Consider the following 23,179-nt stretch of genomic DNA (forward strand, 5'->3'; position numbering starts at 1 on the left):
TTATTAATTTATGACAAAGATAGGAGGAGAGAGACAAAGAACCAGACATCACTCTGGTACATGTGCTGCTGGGGATTGAACTCAGGACCTCATGCTTTAGAGTCCGATGCTTTATCCACTGTGCCACCTCCCGGACCATTAGAATAGCATTTATAACAGGAATGTTTGCTTTCTTTAAAAATTTCTTTTTATTTGCTTCTTTTTGTTACAATTTCCTTATAATGGAGATGATTCAGGCCCTTACTATGCTTACTAGGCTGTTGCAAACATCAAGACTTTTTTTTTAAAGATTTTATTTATTCATGAGAAAGATAGGAGGAGAGAGAGAAAGTACCAGACATCACTCTGGTACATGTGCTGCCAGGGATTGAAATCCAGAACTCATGCTTGAGAGTCTAATTCATTATCTACTGTGCCACCTCCCGGACCACTAATCATCAACATTGTTTATACACAGTGTTCGTTTTGCTCTTGTCTTTGATTTTGAGATAAAGTATTAAATAAAATAGCCTTTTTAAAAAACTTAACTTTTTCTTGTTTTTAATTGAGAGCAAAAGAGGCCCACCAGAGCGCGAGGGACTGGCTGCAGGTCCACATGTATGCAAGACATGAGTTTTACCGCTGAGGCAACTACCTGGCCCCCAAAGTCCCCTCGTGCTGATAACCAGATATGTGAGGGATTAAATCAAATCTTCAGGGATATGATGTGGAACTTTAATGTAGGTAGGTTATAAGATTTGACTGGCTCTTTGGCTAACAGCTGTATAACACTAAAGAAGAAAAAAAAATTGAGGAGATCATTGCAGGCTGCTGTGATGTTGAATTTTCTTATATGCAGAATCAACTGAACTATTTTATACACATTAAATATGGAACTGACCATTAGTGTTTAAGGAAAGAAGGTCATATCTAATGATGATGTAAGAGAATAAAATGTTTTTGTTGGGGGCCGGGCGGTAGCGCAGCTGGTTAAGTGCACTTGGCGCTAAGCGCAAGGTCCTGCATAAGGATCCTGGTTCTAGCTCCTGGCTCCCCACCTGCAGGGGGTCGATTCGCAAGCGGTGAAGCAAGTCTGCAGGTGTCTATCTTTCTCTCCCCCTCTCTGTCTTCACCTCCTCTCTTGATTTCTCTCTGTCCTATCCAACAACAACAGCTATGACAACAATAACAATAACAACAACAGTGGGTGGGTGGGGAGAATACAGGTCCAAGAATGATGACAGAGGACCTAGTGGGGGTTGTATTGTTATATGGGAAACTGGGGAATGTTATGCATGTATAAACTATTGTATTTACTGTCGAATGTAAAACATTAATTCCCCAATAAAGAAATTAAAAAAAAAAAAAAAAGGCAGCAAAGGGGGGGGGAATGGCCTCCAGGAGCAGTGGATTCATACTGCAGGCATCGAGTGCCAGCAATAACCCTGGAGGCAAAAAAAATGTTTTTGTTGGGTGGGGATAGGCAGCATGATAGTTATGCAAAGAGACTCTCATGCCTGAGGCTCCAAAATTCCAGATTCAAGCCCCTGCACCACCATAACTCAGAGTTGAGCAGAGCTCTGGGTAAAATAAAAATATTAAAAAATTTCTGTGTATGGGTAGACATAACATCACATTTCTCTGCTAATCAGACAACTCAATTACTGAATTTGTTTTTAGAAGCTACAGACATTTCTATTTCTTTAACTTTTTTTTGTTATCTTTATTTATTTATTGGATAGAGACAGCCAGAAGTTGAGAGGGAAGGGGGTGATAGAGAGGGAGAGAGACAGAGAGACACCTGCAGCCCTGCTTCACCACTTGTGAAGCTTTCCCCCTGCAGGTGGGGACCAGGGGCTCAAACCCGGGTCCTTGCGCATTGTCACATGTGCGCTCAACCAGGTGCGCCACCATCCGCCCCCCCACCCCAGCTACAGACATTTCTTAGGAGTTAATGTGCCACAAATTTGAATAGTTTTCCTTTGAGAAACACTTCTCACCCAGGTATGCTTCATCCTTTAGCACTGCTTGGTTTACTAAAATTTGAATGCTTCCAGATGAGTGTGTGTGGATAATTTCTTTTTTCTTTTTCTTTCATTCTTTTTTTTTTTTTTTTTTTTTGTGGTGGTGGGGATCAAACCTGGGACCTCATGATTGAGAAGTATGTATTTATTCTATTGCTGAACTACATACTCAGGCTGGGGCAGAGGGTAGATTGCGTAATGGTTATGCAAACTACACACTCCACCTATACATGTGTATTTGTTTTAAAATTATTTCTTTTCAACACTAACTTTTAAAAAATATTTATTTTCCCTTTTGTTGCCCTTGTTGTCTTTTTATTGTTTTTTTAATATTTATTTTATTTATTTATTCCCTTTGTTGCCCTTGTTGTTTTATTGTTGTAGTCATTGTTGGATAGGACAGAGAGAAATGGAGAGAGGAGGGGAAGGCAGAGAGGGGGAGAGAAAGACAGACACCTGCAGACCTGCTTCACCGCCTGTGAAGCGACTCCCCTGAAGGTGGGGAGCCAGGGCTCGAACCGAGACCCTTATGCCAGTCCTTGTGCTTTGCGCCACCTGCGCTTAACCTGCTGTGCTACAGCCCGACTCCCGTCTTTTTATTGTTGTTGTAGTTATTATTGTTGTTGATGTCGTTTTTGGATAGGGCAGAGAGAAATGGAGAGAAGAGGGGAAGACAGAGGGGGAGAGAAAGACAGACACCTGCAGACCTGCTTCACCAACTGTGAAGCGACTCCCCTGTTGGTGGGGAGCCAGGGCTTGCACCGGGATCCTTATGCCGGTCCTTGCGATTTGTGCCATGTGTGCTTAACCTGTCCGACTCCCTTTAAATTATTTTTTAAAGTTATTAATTTATTTATAATTTTAAAGTTATTTTTTATAAATTTAAAAAAATATTTATTTGCTTTTTAAGTTGCCCTTGTTGTTTTTATTGTTGTTGATGGATAGGACAGAGAGAAATGGAAAGAGAAGAGAAAGACACCTGCAGACCTGCTTCACCGCCTGTGAAGCAACTCCCCTGCAGGTGGGGAGCCGGGGGCTCAAACCGGGAACCTTACAGGGATCCTTGCACTTTGCGCCACGTGCGCTTAACCCGCTGTGCTACAGCCCAACTCCCTTAAAAAGTTATTTTTATTTAGTTATAGGGTTACTTGTTGGATAGAGACAGCCAGAGGGAAGTGGGTGATAGAGAGGAAAGAGTCACCTGCAGCACTGCTTTACCACTTGCAAAGCTTTTCCTCTACAGTTGGAGAACTGAAGTTCGAACCTGGGTCCTTGCTTATTGCAACATGTGTGCTCAACCAGATGAGCCACTACCTGGACCCTTCATGTGTATTTTATTATTATGATTTTAAATTTTATTTATTTATTTTTTACCAAGCACTGCTCAGCTCTGGTTTGAACCTGGGACTTTGTAACCTCAGGCAGAGAGTCTCTTTGCATAACCATTATGCTATCTACTCCCTACACCCCTCCCCCAAATTAATTGCTCCGAATAGGGACTATGCACTATTATTTTCTATAATGCTATTTAGCATTATAGAAATATATATTTTAATAAAGACATATATATTTTAAACATATATATTTTAAATAAAGAGCTGTAAAAGTGATCCTTGCAGCTTTTCAGTTGCCCACAAAAAAGTCTTAGCATAGGATCAGCTTCTCCTGAAATTCCCTGTTTTAGATGCGTGGCACAATGGAAAGGGGAGCTTGACAAATAAATATAGACGGGGGCTAGGGTGGGAAAGCTAGGACTCTGCTAAAATAACATTCTTTCCCATTGGTTGGTAGGATTATGACTAATCTTGATTTGGCTCCACAAACCTATACTCTCTCTCTCTCTTTTTAATTGTCTTTATGTATTGGATAAAGACAGCCAGATCTTGAGAGGGAAGGGGGAGGTAGAGAGGGAGAGAGAGACAAAGAGACATCTGCAGCACTGCTTCACCACTTGCAAAGCTTTCCTCCTGCAGGTGGGGACTGGAGGCTTGAACCCAGGTCCTTGTGCACTGTAACAGGTGCACTCAACCACCTGGCCCCCAAAGCTATACTGCCTGCAAATTTACAACATAAACAATGTTCGCTTGTTTTACAACAAGCTTGTGTCATTTATACAATGAGGATGAAGAACACCCACTCCACAGGAACAATCTCAGGCATACGAGATAAATCTGATATGTTCGATGCCACTGATACTGTCTCAGACGCAACAAGAATGGGAGGCTCACAAAAATCACTTTTCACAGCTAGCCCAACCTTCTGGAACAATGTGAGATGAGTAATAATATGCCTGGAAAAAAAAAAGATAAATAGCATTATAGAAAAGAATAGTGCATAGTCCCTACTCGGAGCAATTAATTTAGCAACACTGAGCAGGCTTTTTAAATGCAATTGTCATGAAGCACCTTTAAATATTTACTCGTGGGCCATGGGAATAGCTCACTTGGATAGTGTGCTGCTTTGCCATACTATTTAGGCTCAAACCCCCCCCCCCACCACCACCACCACATTGAAGGAAGCTTCAGTGATGTGGTCTCTTTATCTCTTTCTTTCTCTCTCTGTTATCAGAACACTGTTCAGCTCTGGCTTATGGTGATACCAGTGGGTGCTTGAACCTGGGACTTTGGAGCTTCAGGCATGAGTGTCTCTTTGCATAACCACTATGCTATCTACCCTCTGCCCCATTTTCCCTATCTCTGACTCTTAAAAAAAAAATTTACACACATGAAAAGACCCACAGATAGCTGACAGATGGACATTTCCTCAGTCACGAGATGGCCTGACGGACTTGCAAGAATACGAAACATTCAGTGCCTGTAGTCGGGGCCAACGTGAATGATGACGTGTTTCTCATAAGTCCTTTTCATTGTTTTCTCAATCTGCTTCAGAAACACTTGTGGAATTCTTCCACATAAGGTGTGCACAGTCTCCAAAAACTTCAACTGAAGAGGGTAATACATAGACTGAAAGAGATTGTCTTGAAAGGGGAACTGAAAAATAAATAGGGGGGGGAGGGGAAAAAGTTTAGTTTCTGAAATGACAATTCAAGTACAAACAGCTTCTACTAAGAAAACAAAACCCAGAATCACTATAAGCAGGCAGGCACACATTTTTTAAGTCCTTAGACACCGTGGAAAAACAAACAAATAGACAAACAAACAAAAAAAAACCAGCATGATTTGATGTGACCAAGGAGTGGAAGAGGTAACCTAAAATTGAAAAACTGCTTGAACTTAACCATTAGTACTATGCCAGCAGTTAATACGCTAAAACTGAACTTGAAAAATGAAAGGACAACTTCAGGGACTCACATTCTTCAGCCTATCCCTGCTTCCTTTGCTTTTTCAAAACAATAAACAGTTAAGACCTATGTTGGGAGGAAATTTACAAAGGCCCATGGTGACCTAGGAAACCATGACCCAGGAGGCTGGAAGATCTGAAGGCCTTGCCCCTCTCCCTGCTTGTCCCGGTAATCAAATTATCACAACTTTTTAGAACATTGCACCCCTCTGTCACTCTCCAGCAAAACTTGGACTCTGGGGCTTGGGAAAGGAAACATCAAACTGGCCTGGACATGTAGTTTAGATAGGGTGTGAGAATCCCTCCTTAGAAGAAGCCAGAGAGTTGCAGTCTTTTTTTTTTTTTTTAATTTAAAAAATATTTTATTTTATTTTACTTACTTATTTTCCCTTTTGTTGCCCTTGTTGTCTTTTTATTGTTGTAGTAGTTATTATTGTTGTTGTTACTGATGTCGTTGTTGTTGGATAGACCAGAGAGAAATGGAGAGAGGAGGGGAAGACAGAGAGGGGAAGAGAAAGATAGACACCTGCAGACCTGCTTCATCGCTTGTGAAGGTGGGAAGCCGGGGGCTCGAACTGGGATCCTTACGCCTGTCCTTGCACTTTGCACCACATGTGCTTAACTCGCTGTGCTACTGCCTGACTCCCAACAGTTGCAGTCTTTTGGCTCAGATTGGACCAAGACAGAACCTTAGAAATACCACAATGTAATAAGTGAAATATATAGAATTGAAATACATGAACTTGAAATAAAAGAATAAAATGTGTATACATAATCAACCCATAACTATGATCCTGAGAGAACTATGATGGTTACCATTAGTGGGGGGAAAGAGGGTGGGACACACCAACCTTTGGTGGTGGGAGTGGTGTGGAGTTATACCCTTATTATTAATATTGTTGTTATTATTATTTGCCTCCAGGGTTATCACTGGGGCTTGGTGCCTGCACTACAAATCAACTGATCCTGAGACCATTAAAAAAAAATTTTTTTTTGATGGAACAAAAAGAAATTGAGAGGGAAAGGGAAGACCGAGAGGAAGAGAGAAAGATACCTTGCAGACCTGCATCACTGGGCAGTGGATCTTAGCAGTGGAACCTATCTGGACCTTTGGTCACCTTTCTCCTCAGTACCACAGAGTAAACCCCAACTCTTCATCTGCACTATTCCAGCCTTTAGGTTCATGATTAGTCAACAACTTGTTTGGCTCTATATGTTAACTCTTTTCTCAGCCACCAGGTTCCAGACGCTAACATGATGCCAACCAGACTTCCCTGGACAGATGACTCCACCAATGTGTCCTGGAACCCTGCTTCCCCAGATCCCGACCCCATTAGGGAAGGAGAGAGACAGGCTGGGAGTATGGATCGACCTGTCAATGCCCAAGTTCAGCGGGGAACACTATATCGTTTCTTCTCCAAAACAGAAGATTCTGGGTGCATCTGGGTGACAAGTCTAGCAGATGGAGACTTGTCTCAAGTGGCCTCCCCCAGGGCTCTGTTCTGGCTCCTACGCTATTTAATATTTACATCAATGACCTCCCAGAAACTTCTTCAAGGAAGTTCATCTACGCCAATGACATCTGCTGTGCAACTCAGGCATCCAAGTTCGACATCCTCGAGGAAACACTCACGAAAGACATGTCTCTGATATCTGATTACTGTAAAAAATGGCAACTAATCCCTAGCACTGCAAAAACGGTATCATCTGTTTTCCATCTACACCATGCCTCGGCCTCGCGTGAGCTTAATGTGCAGCTTGGCGATACGAGAATCCGGCATGAAGCCCAGCCAGTCTATCTTGGCGTTACTCTCGATCGCACTCTGTCATTTCACAAACATCTCATAAAAACTGCAGCAAAGGTGGGCGCGAGGAATAACATCATTGCAAGACTGGCCAGCTCCTCATGGGGCGCGAGCGCTTCCACACTACGATCATCCTCTCTGGCATTATGCTATTCCACTGCAGAATACTGTGCCCCAGTATGGTTCCGTAGCCCCCATGTCCAACTTGGTCGATTCCAAATTATATTCCTCCATGAGGATAATTTCTGGAACCATCCGTTCCACCCCGGTTCCATGGCTGCCAGTTCTCACCAACATCGCCCCGCCAGATATTCGTCGGGATGCGGCATCATCTAAGTTCATTTCCCACGTCTACGCTCGACCGGACCTGCCAATATATGCGGATATCTTCGCCCACCCTGTTCAACGCTTGACGTCTCGTCACCCAATCTGGTCCCCTACGCCTACACTGAACTTCTCTGTTCCAGTCTCTTGGAAACAGAGTTGGCAGTCAGCTGAGGTCAAGAACAAACACCTCATCACAGACCCCTGCAAGCGTCAACCCGGCTTTGACCTAGCACGTTATGATTGGGCCCTCCTCAATCGCTATCGAACAGGCCATGGCCAGTGCGCCGCTATGTTCCATCGCTGGGGAGCCAGAGACGACCCGAACTGCCCCTGCGGCTCCAGACAGACTATGACCCACATAGTCAACGACTGCCACCTCTCCAGATTCAAAGGAGGTCTCGAAACTTTACATCAGGCTCAACCTGATGCTGTTGACTGGCTACGGAAGAAGGGCAAACGCTAGAAGAAGAAGAAGCGGGGAAGCAATGACAGAAGCCAGACCTTCCACCTTCTGCACCCCATATAGACTCTGGGTCCATACTCCCAGAGGGTTAAAGAATAGGGAAGCTATCAGGGGAGGGGATGGGATACGGAGTTCTGGTGGTGGGAATTGTGTGAAGCTGTACCCTTTTCATCCTATGTTTTTTGTCAGTGTTTCCTTTTTTAAAAAAAAAATATATATATATATATATATATTTTTTTTTACATGCATAACATTCCCCAGATTCCCATTTAACAATACAACCCCCACTATTTCATTCATCATTTTTCATGGACCTGTATTCTCCCCACCCACCCACCCACCCCCGAGTCTTTTACTTTGGTGTAATACTCCAATTCCATTTCAGGTTCGACTTGTGTTATGCATGTAAAAAAAAAAAAAGAAGTAGAAACGCAAAGCAGAAATTGACTGAGTTTGGAGTATGGCACCAAAGTAAGAAAGCAGAAGTATACTAGAGTTTGCAGTGAGTACCCTCCCTAACACTTCCTCTCCACTATTCCAAGCTTTGGGTCCATGATTGCTCAACAATTTGTTTGGCTTTGTATGTTAACTCTCTTTTCAGTCACCAGGTTCCAGATGCCATCAGGATGCTAGCCAGGCTTCCCTGGATTGAAGACCCCACCAATATGTCCTGGAGCTCAGCTTCCCCAGAGACACACCCTACTAGGGAAAGAGAGAGGCAGACTGGGAGTATGGATCAACCAGTCAACGCCCATGTCAGCGGGGAAGCAATTACAGAAGCCAGACCTTCTACCTTCTGCAACCCTCAATGACCCTGGGTCCATGCTCCCAGAGGGATAGAGAATGGGAAAGCTACTGGGGAGGGGGTGGGATATGGAGATTGGGCGGTGGGAATTGTGTGGAGTTGTACCCCTCCTACCCTATGGTTTTGTTAATTAATCCTTTCTTAAATTAAAAAAAAATAATAATAATAAATAGTAATAGTAACAAACTAAAAAAAAATAAATAAAAGAAAAAAAAAGAATCCTGGTTCAAGAGAGTCAAGCAGTAGCACAGTGGGTTAAGTACATGTGGCACAAAGCACAAGGGCCAGTGTAAGGATCCTGGTTCAAGCCCCGGGCTCCCCACCTGCGGGGGAGTCACTTCACAGGCATTGGGGCGGGTCTGCAGGTGTCTATCTTTCTCTCCCCCTCTCTGTCTTCCCCTCCTCTCTCCACTTCTCTCTGTCCTATCCAACAACAATGACATCAATAACAACAACAATAATAACTTTAACAATGAAACAACAAGGGCAAGAAAAGGGAATAAATAAATAAATATTTTTTTTAAAAGAAAGAATCCTGGTTTGAACCCTGGGTTCACTACCTGCGCGGGGGGGGGGGGGGGTCGTTGCTTCACAAGCGGTGAAGCAGGTCTGCAGGTGTCTTTCTCTCCCTTTCTCTGTCTCCCCCTCCTCTCTTGATTTCTCTCTGTCCTATCCAGCAATAGCAACCATAATAATGATAACAACGATAAACAACAAGGGTAACAAAAGGGAAAAAATGGCCTCCAGGAGCAGTGGATTCATAGCACAGGCACCAAGCCCCAGCAATAACCCTGTAGGCAATAAAAAAAAAATTTAAAAAAAGCAGTGCTGTTGAAATAGCTCACTTGTATACTTGTATAGTGTACTGCTTTGCCATATGCATAACCAAGGTTCAAGCCTGGCCTGGCTCCTACCATACTGAAGAAGCTTTGGTGCTAAGGTCTCTTTTACTCTTTCTCCGTCTCTGTCTAAACCAACCAAATAAACAAGATATCAGTCAAAAAAAAAAAAAAAAACAAACAAAAAAAAATTTTTTAAAGATTTTATTTATTTATGAGAAATGAGGAGAGAGAAAGAACCAGACATCACTCTGGCACATGTGCTGCTGGGGATTGAACTCAGGACCTCATGCTTGAGAGTCCAAAGCTTTACCACTGTGCCACCTCCCGGACCATAGTGTTTCCTTTTTTTTTTTTTTTTTAATATTTTATTTTATTTATTAATGAGAGGATAGGAGGACAGAGAGAAAGAACCAGACACCACTCCAGTACATGTGCTGCTGGGCATTGAACTCAGGACCTCATGCTTGAGAATCCAACACTTTATCCACGGAGCTACCTCCTGGACCACAGTGTTTCCTTTTTACAAATACAAATTAAAAAAAAAAAATCATGCCAGGCAAGTGGTGCAGTGGATAAAGTATTGGCCTGTCAAGTCCTGAGTTCAGTCCCTGGCACTATATGTGCCAGAGTGGTACTCTGGTTTCTCTATCTCCTTCTTTCTAATAAATAAAGAACTATTTAAAAATTAAATAAAGGGCTGGGTGGTGGAGCAGCTAGTAGAGCACATATATTACAATGAGTAAGGACCTGGGTTCAAGCCCCTGGTCTCCACCTACTTCAGGAAACTTCAGGAGTGATGAAGCAGTGCTACAGGTGTGTATCTTCCTCTCTATCTCTTTGTCTCATTCTTTATCAAAATAAAATAAGACAATTAAAACTAAATAAACATCATGCTTCTGATAAGGCTCCTGGCTGTATGTTTCTTTCATAAACATTTATTTACCTACTCATCAGAGCAAGGCCATGTTTTGGTTGACAAGAAAGACTCAAGCAGATATTTGATTCACATCTTTTTTTTTTCAGCCGGTTTTTTTTTTATTTAAAAAATATTTATTTATTTATTCCCTTTTGTTGCCCTTGTTGTCTCATTGTTGTAGTTATTATTGTCATCGTTTTTGGGTAGGACAGAGAGAAATAGAGAAAGGTGGGGAAGACAAAGAGGGAGAAAGATAGACACCTGCAGACCTGCTTCAGGGCTTGTGAAGTGACTCCCCCGCAGGTGGGGAGCCGGGGGCTGGAACCGGCCGGGATCCTTATGCCGGTCCTTGCACTTTGTACCACCTGCGCTTAACCTGCTGCGCTACCAGCCGACTCCCTTTTATTTTTATACCAGAGCACACTACTCAGCTCTGGCTTATGATGGTGCAGGGGATTGAACCTGGGACCTCGGATCAAGCAGATATTTGAGATCTACTACAATAAACCACAGAGGTATTTTTTTTCCTATATAGTAAGCATAATGAATTTTTATTGTAGTCACCAAATTTATTTAATAACTTTTTTTTTTTTTTAACCACAGCACTGCCCAGCTCTGGCATATAGTGATGCTGGGGGTTGAACTTGGGACTTTGGAGCTTCAGGTATGAAAGTGTGTGTGTGTGTGTGTGTGTGTGTGTGTGTCTGTCCATTATGCTATCTCCCCAGCCAAGTTTTTTGTTTTGGATTTATTGTATTCACTACATTTGAGAGAGTGACATGAGACAGAGCAAAAAGTCAAAGCATCTCTCTGGCATATATAGTGCCGGGGACTGAACAGGGGACTCACAGACATGCAAGTTCAGTGCTTTCCTGGTTGAATCATTGCCCCAGCCTCAGATGTCAATGTTTTATCACAATCTTGTCGATTCAGGAAAGGCCCCAGATATTTACTGTTGTAACAACAACAATCCTGTAAACCATTATTTCCTCAATAAAATAATACTGGAGTTACAATTTTATTTATTATTATTATTATTTTTCCCAGAGCACTACTTAGCTCTTGCAAGGGAATGAACTTGGGATCTTAGAGCCTTAGCCATAAGAATCTATTTCCATGGGAGTTGGGCAGTAGCGCAGCAGGTTAAGCACATGTGGCACAAAGTACAAGGACCGGCGTTAAGGATCCCGGTTCTAGCCCCTGGCTTCCCACCTGCAGGGGAGTCTCTTCACAGGCAGTGAAGCAGGTCTGCAGGTATCTATCTTTCTCTCCCCCTCTGTCTTCCCCATCTCTCTTCATTTCTGTCTATCCTATCCAACAATGACATCAAGAACACAACAACAATAAAAACAAGGGCAACAAAAAGGAAATAAATAAATATTATTATTTTTTTTAAATCTGAAAGAAAAGAATCTGTTTCCATAACCATTATACTATCTCCATACCCTCCCAAATTTTGCTTTATTATCTTTTTATACCAGGGTTATTGCTGGTCTTGGTGCCTAAATAATAAACCCATCATTCCTGGCATATATATATATATATATATATATTTCTTATCTTTATTTTGTCTCATAGAAACAGCCAGAAATCAAGAGGGAAGGGGGTGATAGACAGGAAGAGATGCAGAGAGACACTTGCAACACTACTTCATCACTTGCAAAGCTTTCCCCCTGCAGGTGGGGACCAGGGACTTGAACCCTTTTCCTTGCGCATTGTAATGTATGTGCTAAGCCAGGTGCACCACCACCTGGCCCCTATTTTCCTTTTATTTGACAGGACAGAGAAAAATTAAGAGGGGAGGAAGAGATAAAGAGGGAGAGAGTAAGAGAGACACCTGCAGACCTGCTTCCATCCTTATGAAGCTTCCCCCTGTAAGTAGGGGCTGGAGGCTTGAATCTGGTTGAGCATACACATTACCATGCACAAGGACCTAGGTTCAAGTCCCCTCAGTTCCCACCTGCAAGGAGAAGCTTTATGAGCAATGAAGTAGTGCTGCAGGGGTCTCTTTCTCATTCCTTCTTCTCCTCCTCCTTCTTCTTCTTTAAAGATTTTACTTATTTATTCATGAAGAATGATAGGCAGAGAGAGAGAAAGAACCAGATATCACTCTGGTACATGTGCTTCTGGGGACTGAACTCTGGACCTCACCCTTGAGAGTTCAACACTTTATCCACTGTGCCACCTCCCAGATCACTCTCTCCTTTTTTTTTTTTTTTTTAATATTTATTTTCCTGTTCGTTGCCCTTGTTTTTCATTGTTGTTGTGGTTATTATTGTTGTTGATGTCGTTGTTGTTGGATAGGACAGAAAGAATGGAGAGAGGAGGGGAAGACAGAGAGGGGGAGAGAAAGACAGACACCTGCAGACCTGCTTCACCGCCTGTGAGGAGACTCCCCTGCAGGTGGGGAGCTGGGGGTTCGAACTGGGATCCTTCCACCAGTCCTTGCGCTTTGTGCCACATGCGCTTAACCTGCTCCGCTACTGCCTGACCCCCATTCCATCTTTTTAATGTGTATTTATTGCCACCAGTGTTACCACTGGGGCTTGGTGAGAGATGGGGGTGGGGTAGAGAGGGAGAGAGAGAGATACCTGCAGATGTGCATCACCCTGCAGGTGGGGACTGGGGGCTGGAACCAGGCTCCTTGAGTGTAATGGTAATAAGTGTGTTCTACAGGATGTGTCACCACCTGGCCCCTCTCACTGACAATTTTTTAATTATCTTTATTTATTTATTGGATCGAGACAGGCAGAAATCAAGAGGGAAGGGGAGAGAGAGAGAGAGAGAGGTGCAACACTGCTTCACCACTCACAAAGCTTTCCCTCTGCAGGTGGGGACCAGGGCCTCGAACACCTGTCCTTGAACATTGTGACATGTGCGCTCAACCAGGTGCACCAACACCTGGCCCCGCCCCTCTCACACTCCATCTCCCTTTTCCCTCTTAATTTCTCTCTGTCTCTATCCAATAAAATAAAAGTAAATACATAAAAATATTAAAAAAAAAACGAAAGGAAAGGGAGTTGGGTGGTAGCGCAGCGGTTAAGCGCACGTGGCACAAAGCGCAAGGACCAGAGTAAGGGTCTCGGTTATATCCCCCAGCTCCCCACCTGCAGGGGACTCGATTCACAGGCGGTGAAGCAGGTCTGCAGGTGTCTGTCTTTCTCTCCCCCTCTCTGTCTTCCCGTCCTCTCTCCATTTCTCTGTCCTATCCTACAACAACAACAGCAACTACAACAATAAAACAAGGGCAACAAAAGGAAATAAATAAGTAAAAATTAAAAAACAAACAAAAACAAAAGGAAAAGACCTCTGGAAAGTCAAACTAAAGAGTCTGCACTGATAAGGGCATTTTATTATTTAAAACTTTAAAAAAATTATCTTTATTTATTGGATAGAGACAGCCAGAAATCAAAAGGGAAAGGGGAGGTAGAGAGAGACAAGGAGAGGAGCTGGGTGGTGGTGCACCAGGTTGAGCACACGCTACAGTGCGCAAGGGCCCAGGTTTGAATCCCAACCCCCCCCCCCCCGACAGGGGGAAAGTTTCACGAGTGGTGAAGCAGTGCTGCAGATGTCTCTCTTCTTCTCTATCCTTCCCTTCCCTCTTGATTTCTGGCGGTCTCTATCCAATAAGGATTATTAAAAAAAAAAAGAGAGAGAGAGAGAGATAAGGAAAACACCAGCAGCACTGCTTCACCACTCACAAAGTTTTCCCCCTACAGATGAGGGCTGGGGGTTTGAACCCAGGCCCTTGCACACTGTAACACATGGGCTCAAGCAGGTGCTGATAAGGACATTTTATACAAAAGAAGAGAAAGAAAAAAGAAAAGGAAGAACATGATCAAAGTCTCTGTGCTCTTGACTGACAGCAGAGTAGGTGGGTGTCTGGTTTCCTTGAATAAATTTTAATTCATTTAAAGTTCACCAGAAGTATTACTTAATCATGTTTAATGGGAATGCATATTTCTTCCCAGAAGGAGATTATGCATTGTGTAATATGAGATGGTTCTGTTGGAAATCACATTTGGGACGTTTTTCTTTTCTTCCTTTCTTTTTCTTCTTCCCTTTCTTTCTTTCTTTTTCTTTTTTCTTTCTTTATTTTTTCTTCTTCTCCTCTCTCTCTCTCTCTCTCTCTTTTTTTTTTTTTTTTTTTTTTACCAGAGCAGTGCTCAACTCTGGTTAGTGGTGGTGTGGGGGATTGAACCTGGGACTCTGGAGCCTCAGGAATGAATGAGAGTCTCTTTTCATAACCATTATGCAATCTATCCCCGCCTCCAATTTTCATTCAGTATTTACTTTAGAAACACATAGAGGGAGAGACATTTGCCCCCCCCCCAAAAAAAAAGGGATGGGGAGATAGCCTAATGGTTAGGCAACTATGCAGGAAGACTTTAATGTCTGATGCTCTGAGCTCCCTTTCTTCTCTATGGTGGTGGGGGAACAAAACAGAAGTTTATGTGTGCAAATACCAATCCCTTAAAGAAGAATCTCGGGGTGAGGGTAAATAGCATAATGGTTATGCAAAGAGACACTCATGACTGAGGCTCCAAAGTCCCAGAGCTGAGCAGTGCTCTGATAAAAAAAAAAAAAGAAAAGAAAAATCTCAATTTCAGGTTCCCCATTTTAAAACCAAAAACTGTATATAGCTGGGTAAGAGGACTGACAAATACCACATACAAAAATGATATTGGGGTAGTGGGGCGGGCAGTAGTGTAGCGGGTTAAACGCACATGGCGCAAAACGCAAGGACCGGCACAAGGATCCTGGGGGGTCGCATCACAAGCAGTGAAGTAGGTCTGCAGCTGTCTATCTTTCTCTTACCCTCTCTGTCTTCCCCTCTCTCCATTTCTCTCTGTCCTATCCAACAACGAACAACATCAACAATGGCAATAATAATAACCACAACAAGGCTACAACAACAAGGGCAATAAAAGAGGGAAAAAGTGGCCTCCAGGAGCGGTGGATTCATGGTACAGGCACCGAGCCCAGCAATAACCCTGGAGGAAAAAAAAAAGACACATAAAAAAACAACAGCCCTATATTCTAGTTTATATTAAAGTTCTTCCTATAGTTCAAGAGAAAGTCGAACTAACTTGATAAAAAAAGCGGGGCAGGTGGTGGCGCACCTGGTTGAGTGCACATGTTAAAATGAGCAAGGCCCTGAGTTCAAGCTCTCAGCTCCTACCTGCAGTAATGGTGGTGGTGGTGGTGTTGGGGGGGGGAGGCTTCATTAGCAATGAAGCAGTGCTGCAAGTGTCTCTCTCTCTCCCTCTCTGTCTTCTCCTCTTCCCTCAATTTCTCCCTGTTCTTTCAAATAAAAATAATTAAAATTTAAAGAAAGAAAGAAATGAAAAAGAAGTCCTAGGTTCAATCTCCAGCACCACTGTAAACCAGAGCTGAGTAGTGCTCTGGCATCTCTGTGTGTGTGTGTGTGTGTGTGTGTGTGTGTGTGTCTCATTGAAATAAAATTTTAAAAATATATTTTTAAAGTCTCCTTCTTACTGAGAAAATTAAATGCTATGCAACTTAAGATATATTGGGGGAGTCAGGCTGTAGTGCAGCGGATAAAGCGCACGTGGTGCAAAGCGCAAGGACCGGGGCAAGGACCCCGGTTCACAGGCGGTGAAGCAGGTCTGCAGGTGTCTATCTTTCTCTCCCCCTCTCTGTCTTCCCCTCATCTCTCCATTTCTCACTGTCCTATCCAACAATGACGACAACAATAATAACTACAACAATAAAACAACAAGGGCAACAAAAGGGAATAAATAAATAAATACTTTTTTAAAAAAGAAAAATTTTTTTACAAAAGAAATATTGGTTGGCAGAGGTTGGGCAGTATCATACTGGGTTAAGCATATGTAGTGTAAGGACTAGTGCAAGGACCCCGTTCATGCCCCGGCTTCCCACCTGCAGGGGGTTGCTTTGCAGGCAGTGAAACAGGTCTTCGGGTATCTATCTTTCTCTTCCCCTCTCTGTCTCCCTCTTCTCTCTCACTTTCCTGTCCTGTCCAACAATAACAACAGAAAAAAGATGGCCACCAGGAGCAGTGGATTCTTAGTGCAGGCACAGAGCCCTAGCAATAACCATGGAGGCAAAAAAAAAAAATACTGGTTGGCAAATGTTCTGTCCCTCCTATTGTCCAATAAGAGAGAGAGAGAAAAAAAAGAACAAAAGTAATATTTTCTAATCAGTGAGCCCTGTAGTTAGATATATGTAACTTGCTTAGTTCAATTCTTGACAAGCACTTCCACATTATCACACACACACACACACACACACACACACACACACACACGACCTTATTTGGCAATATCAAATCAAACACGGATAAAGCATAGTGCTCATGGTAAGTGGACCTAGTGAAACAGAGAGCCTGAGGCTGGGGAGAGCTGCTATGACTCAGTGCCCCATGGAGTGACCTGCCCTTCAAAGGAGCTGCTGACTGAAGCCTCTGCTCTCTGGCATGTTGATAAGCAGGGATCTGCGGAAGGGTGTCAAGAACACACTTACATCCCGTATGGCTTCATAGAATGCTTTGAAAGTTGGCTGCTTGTCATCATGGTAGACGCCTCTGTTCCCATGCAGGACAGACACACCTTCTCGTTCAGCCTCTTTGCAATTGCTTCCATACATGCAGTGATCAGGGCGGTAGTTCCACTGGCAAGGGAACACATAGAGACACTCTGGGGGCGACAGAAGAGAAGGCACATGTCCACAGTCAGTGTTAGGTGAGTAAACCAGAGCCTCTCTAGATGGCGATGCATGTGATTTATTGACCTTCCTAACCAGAGCATTGTTCGGATTGATTTTATAATGGCGCCAAGGATTGGACCTGGGGCGTGGCTGTCTCCCGGATGAAAGTATTTTGCAAGCCAGCAGAAGAGTTTACTATGTGCATAGTCAAGATCCAATCCAGGCCCCTACCACAGTAAAGGAAGCTTCAATGCGTAGGGTGAGGCAGTATAACGGTTAGAGGGTGGTAGCACAGCGGGTTAAGCACAAAGTGCAAGTACCAGCATAAGGTTCCTGGTTCAAGCCCCCAGCTCCCCACCTGCAGGGGAGTCGCTTCACAAGCAGTGAAGCAGGTCTGCAGATGTCTGTCTTTCTCTTCCCTTCTCTGTCTTTCCCTCCTCTCTCCATTTCTCTCTGTCCTATCCAACAACAATGACAGTAATAACAACAATAGGGTGGGAGTAGACAGCATAATGGTATGCAAAGAAACTTTCATGCCTGAGACTCCCAAGTCCCAGGTTCAATCCCCCACATCACAATAAGCCAGAGCTGTGCAGTGCTCTGTGTTTCTGTGTCTTTCTCTCTCAAAAATAAAAATAAATCAATAACAACAATAATAACCACAACAATAAAACAACAAGGGCAACAAAATGAAAAAAAAAAAAAGCCTCTGGGAGCAGTGGATTTGTGGTGCAGGTACCGAGCCCCAGCAATAACCCTGGAGGCAAAAAACAAACAAACAAACAAAATGACTTTCATGTCTGAGCTCCCAAGGTTCAATCTGTAGCACCACTATAAAACAGGGCTGAGCAGCAGTCTGGCAAAAATAAATAAACATTTATTTATTTATTTATTTATTTATTTAATTTATTATTATTTTTTAAAATATTTATTCCCTTTTTTGCCCTTGTTTTTTATTGTAATTATTATTGTTATTGATGTCGTTGTTGGCTAGGACAGAGAAATGGAGAGAGGAGGGGAAGACAGAAAGGGGGAAAGAAAGATAGACACCTGCAGACCTGCTTCCCTGACTGTGAATGCTTGTGAAGTGACTCCCCTGCAGGTGGGGAAACGGGGGCTTGAACCAGGATCCTTCTGCAGGTCCTTGTGTTTTGCGCCACATGTGCTATCCCACTGCACTCTGCCTGACTCCCTGTTTATTTTATTTTTCTTAACCCCCAGGATTACTGCTGGAGCTCAGTGCCTGCACTTTGAATCCACTGCTCCTGGCAACCATCTTTTTTTTTCTTTTCTTTTCTTTTCTTTTCTTTTCTTTTCTTTTCTTTTCTTTTCTTTTCTTTTCTTCCAGAGCACTGAACCAGGATCCTCGCAGCAATCCTTGTGCATTGCATTTTTTTTTTTTTTTTTTTTACTAGAGCACTGTTCAGCTCTGGCTTACGGTGGTGAGGGGGATTGAACCTGGGACTTTGGAGCCTCAGGCATGAGAGTCTGTTTGCATAACCATTATGCTATCTACCCTCCGCCCTTGTGCATTGCTTAACCCAGTGCTAAACTGCTCAACCCTCATAATTTTTTTTAAAGCAGAGTTATTGGCTACAGAAAGCTTTGATAATAACCTCTCTCCATTCTCAATTTCTCTGTCTCTATCCAATTAAAAAATTTTAAAAAGAAACACCTTAACCAATATATCTACACCTCGGAAAAGATGAAATTTGCTTTGGAAGGGAAAGGAGGATGTGTAGACCTTATATTCCCTGTGACTGCCAGAGTAAAACATGTCAGTGAATGGCTGACATTCTCTTCACCTAGCAAATGAGTATTGGGAATCTTACCAGAAACTTTTTATCAGTTGACTTTTTTTTTTCTTTTTCAGGATTTGTATCTTTTGGATCCTGGTTTTATTTTGATCAGTTTTAATTTCAGAGTCTGATTTTTAAAAATAGTTGGCTGAGGGAACAGCTGAACCTATTAGAGCACCAAATTGCCTGTCTGAGGCCCCTACCGTCAAAGGTTCAATTTCCAGCAGCACCTTATGGAAGAACTGACAGTGCTCTTCTCCTCACACTTTCTTCCACGGTCTTGAAATGAAATGAAATGAAATAAAATAAAATAGTGGTCCAGGAGGTGGCACAGTGCATAAAGCATTGGACTCTCAAGCATGAGGTCCTGAGTTCAGTCCCTGGCAGCACATGTACCAGGGTGATACCTGGTTCTTTCTCTCTCCTCCTATGTTTCTCATTAATAAGTAAATAATTAAAAAAAGACTTTGAAAAATAAGTAAATAAATAAAATAAAATAAGTAGTAATGTACAAATGTGCTCACTGCAGTGCTCTTTACAGTAGACAAGATATGGAAACAACCCAAGTGGGGTGGGGGAGATAGGACAATGGTTGTGCAAAACAGACTCTCAAGCATGAGCTTTCAAAGTCTAGGGTTCAATCCCCTGCACCACCATAAGCCAGAGCTGAGTAGTGCTCTGGTAAAAACAAACAACAGGGAGTCAGGAGGCAGTGCAGCGGGTTAAGCGCACATGGCATGAAGCGCCAAGGACTGCCATAGGGATCCCAGTTTGAGCCCCCGGTTCCTCACCCGCAGGGGTTTGCTTCACAGGCAGTGAAGCAGGTCTACAGGTGTCTGTCTTTCTCTCCCCCTCTCTGTCTTCCCCTCATCTCTCCATTTCTCTCTGTTCTTTCCAACAACAACGACATCAATGAAAACCACAACAATAAACAACAAGGGCAACAAAGGCAAAAAAAAAAAAAAAAAGTGGCCTCCAGGAGTAATGGATTCGTAGTGCAGGCACCGAATCCCAGCAATAACCCTGGTAGCAAAATAAAACAGAACAAAACAAAAACAACGGGAGTCGGGGTAGAGCAGTGGGTTAAGTGCACGTGGCACAAAGCACAAGGACCGGCATAAGGATCCCGGTTCGAGCCCCCGGCTCCCCACCTGCATGGGAGTCACTTCACAAGCGGTGAAGCAGGTCTGCAGGTGTCTATCTTTCTCTCCTCCTCTCTGTCTTCCCCTCTTCTCTCTGTCCTATCCAACACGACATCAATAACAACAACAACAACAATAACTACAACAATAAAACAAGGGCAACAAAAACAAAAGGGAATAAATAAATATTGAACAAAGTTTGTCATGCATTATCTCAATAAAGAATTAAGGAAATAAATAAATATTTAAAAAACAACAACAACAATAACAAAACCCAAGTGCCCAACAACATGTAAGTGGACAGAAAGGATGTGGTATGTACACACAGTAGAGTACTACTCAGTTATAAGACAGGATGCGTTTTTACCTTTCGCTTCATGGAGCTGAAAGGGGCAGTGTCAAGCGAAATAAACCAGAAGGAGGAAGTCACACACTCACTGCTAAAAGCTATTCTTAAAATATGGCATCTAGTCAAGGAAAATAGGTCAACTGGTAGAGTACAGGGCTCCCATACCCCAAATTCCCAGTGCAGTTTCCCATGCTGCATGTCCCCCCTTCATACAGACATCCCTTTAAGATGAGCTCCTTAAAAAGTTCCTTTTTTTTTTACCAGAGCACTGCTCAGCTCTGGTGGTGTGGGGGACTGAACTTGGGACTTTGGAGCTCCAAGCATGATAGTCAGTTTGCATAACCACTATGCTATATACCCCCACCCCCAAAAAGCTTTTTTTTTTTTTTTTTAAAATATATATATTTAAATTAATTTTATTTACTTATTTATTCCTTTTGTTGCCCTTGTTGTTTTATTGTTGTAGTTATTACTGATGTCATTGTTGTTGGATAGGATAGAGAGAAATGGAGAGAAGAGGGGAAGGCAGAGGGGGAGAGAAAGATAGACACTTGCAGACCTGCTTCACCACCTGTGAAGCAACTCCCTTGCAGGTGGGGAGCCGGGGGCTCGAACCGGGATCCTTCCGCTGGACCTTGTGCTTAGCGCCATCTGTGCTTAACCCGCTGCGCTACCGCCTGACTCCCTTTTTAAAATATTTTTATTTATTTATTATTGAATAGAGATAGAAATTGAAAGGGGAGGTGAGCTAGAGAGGGAAAGAGATAGAGAGACACCAGCAGTCCTATTTCACCACTCATGAAGCTTTCCCCCTGCAGGTGGGGACCAGGGGCTTGAACCAAGGTCCTTGTGTTCTGTAATATCTGTTCTTAACCAGGTGTGCCGCCACCTGGCCCCCACAAAAAAGGTTTCTTAATAAGAAAGAGGTGACAGGGGAGAGAGAGAGAGAAAGAGAGAGAGAGAGAGAGAGAGAGAACAAATGAACACCAGAGTATCATTCTGGTACATGTAACACTAGGGACCAAACTCAAGACCTGATGCTTGAGAGTGTAGCACTTTATCCACTATGGCACCTTTTGGGATGCGTAAAATATACCTTTAAAAAATGGACTCCTTCCCCACCTGCAGGGGAGTCACTTCACAGGCGGTGAAGCAGGTCTGCAGGAGTCTTTCTTTCCCCACTCTGTCTTCCCCTCCTCTCTCCATTTCTCTCTGTCCTATCCAACAATGACGACATCAACAACAATAATAACTACAACAAGGGCAACAAAAAGGGAATAAATAAATAAATATTTTTTAAAAAGATATTCTTAAAAAAATGGACTCCTGGAGCTAGGTGGTAGTGCACTGAGTTAAGCGCACATACTACAAAGCTCAAGGACCTGCACACAGATCCCAGTTTGAGCCCCTGCATCCCCATCTGCAGGGGGGTAACTTCACAGTCAGTGAAGCAGGTCTGCAGGTGTCTAACTTTCTCTTCCCCTCTCTGTCTTTCCCTCTCCTCTCAATTTCTCTTTGTCCTATTGTATTTAAAAAAAAAAAAAAAAAGGCCTCCAGGAGCAGTGGATTTGTAGTGCTGGCACTAGGAGTCCCAGTGATAACCCTGGAGGCCAAAAAAAAAAAGACTCCTGTGGCCAGGCAGTGGCACATCTGGCTGAGCTCACACATTACAATGCATAGGTATGGACCCAGCCCCCACTTATAGGAGGGGAACTCCTCTAGAGGTGAGATAAAACAGTGGTGCAGGTGCTTCTCTTTCACTGTGATCTTTCTCTCTCTGATTCTATCTAAAAATAGATAAATACACAAATAAAAACAATACATAAAATGAAATGGAAAAAAAATGGCATCCAGAGTTTGAAGTTTCAACATCTGGCTGTGTGTGTGTGTGTGTGTGTGTGTGTGTGTGTGTGTGTGTGTAACAAAAGGCCTTCCTCTGAGACAAATCACAGGGGTTGATGAGCAGGTGCACTCCGCAGGGGACACAGACTCAACTCAAACCTACTAGCTGACAAGACTGGAAATGTGTTTTTGGGAAAAGGTGGACATATTCCTTCACAAATAGCATTCTTGAAGGAGAACTTACCCGGATTGAAATAAAAAATAATATTCAACAAATCTTGGTCTCCCCATGTGATAGCATTCTTGTATTTCTGGTACAGAGGGTATAGCATGTCCTTCCAAGCCAAGCCTGCTGGAGTCATGCTGCTCTGGAAAAGAGAAAACTGTCGGAATGACTGAAGCAAAGAGAATATATTGTGCACACTGAGAAACAATGTTGGAGGATTGGCCACCATCCCCACCCTCTCCCCTGCAACACCTCTTCTCTCCCCCTCAAGAACGAAGGAAAGGGAGTCGGGCAGTAGCGTAGCGGGTTAAGTGCACGTGGTGTGAAGCACAAGGACTGGCCTAAGGACCCCAGCTCCCCACTTGCAGGGAATCGCTTCACAGGCGGTGAAGCAGGTCTGCAGGTGTCTGTCTTTCTCTCCTCCTCTCTGTCTTCCCCTCCTCTCTTGATTTCTCTCTGTCCTATCCAACAACAATGACATCAATAGCAACAACAACGATAAACGACAAGGGCAACAAAAAGGGAAAAAATAGCCTCCAGGAGCATTTGGTTCGTAGTGCAGGCACCAAGCCCCAGCAATAACCCTGGAGAATAACAGTAATAATAATATAGTGTGCATGGGAGGTGGCACAGTGGCTAAAGCACAGGACGTGGAGACATGAGGTCCTAG

At 43.3% G+C, this 23,179-nt stretch overlaps 1 protein-coding gene across 2 annotated transcripts in view; it reads right to left on the reverse strand.

Moving 5' to 3' along the window:
• The window catches only part of GXYLT2 (glucoside xylosyltransferase 2), a 104,575-nt gene that overhangs the window by 12,220 nt on the left and 69,176 nt on the right, over positions 1–23,179 (reverse strand). Inside the window, exons 5-7 of one of the 2 annotated variants that reach the window (XM_060202860.1) lie at positions 22,528–22,651; positions 16,969–17,141; positions 4,818–4,993 (exon numbers count right to left, since the gene is read on the reverse strand). In XM_060202860.1, coding sequence (XP_060058843.1) covers positions 4,818–4,993; positions 16,969–17,141; positions 22,528–22,651 — 473 coding nt within the window. Of the gene's footprint in view, positions 1–1,671; positions 4,994–16,968; positions 17,142–22,527; positions 22,652–23,179 lie in introns of those variants that run through there. The other variant, XM_060202861.1, reaches the window with a different exon arrangement.

Source organism: Erinaceus europaeus, chromosome 12 (genome assembly GCF_950295315.1).
Source record: "Erinaceus europaeus chromosome 12, mEriEur2.1, whole genome shotgun sequence".
Lineage (NCBI taxonomy): Eukaryota > Metazoa > Chordata > Mammalia > Eulipotyphla > Erinaceidae > Erinaceus > Erinaceus europaeus.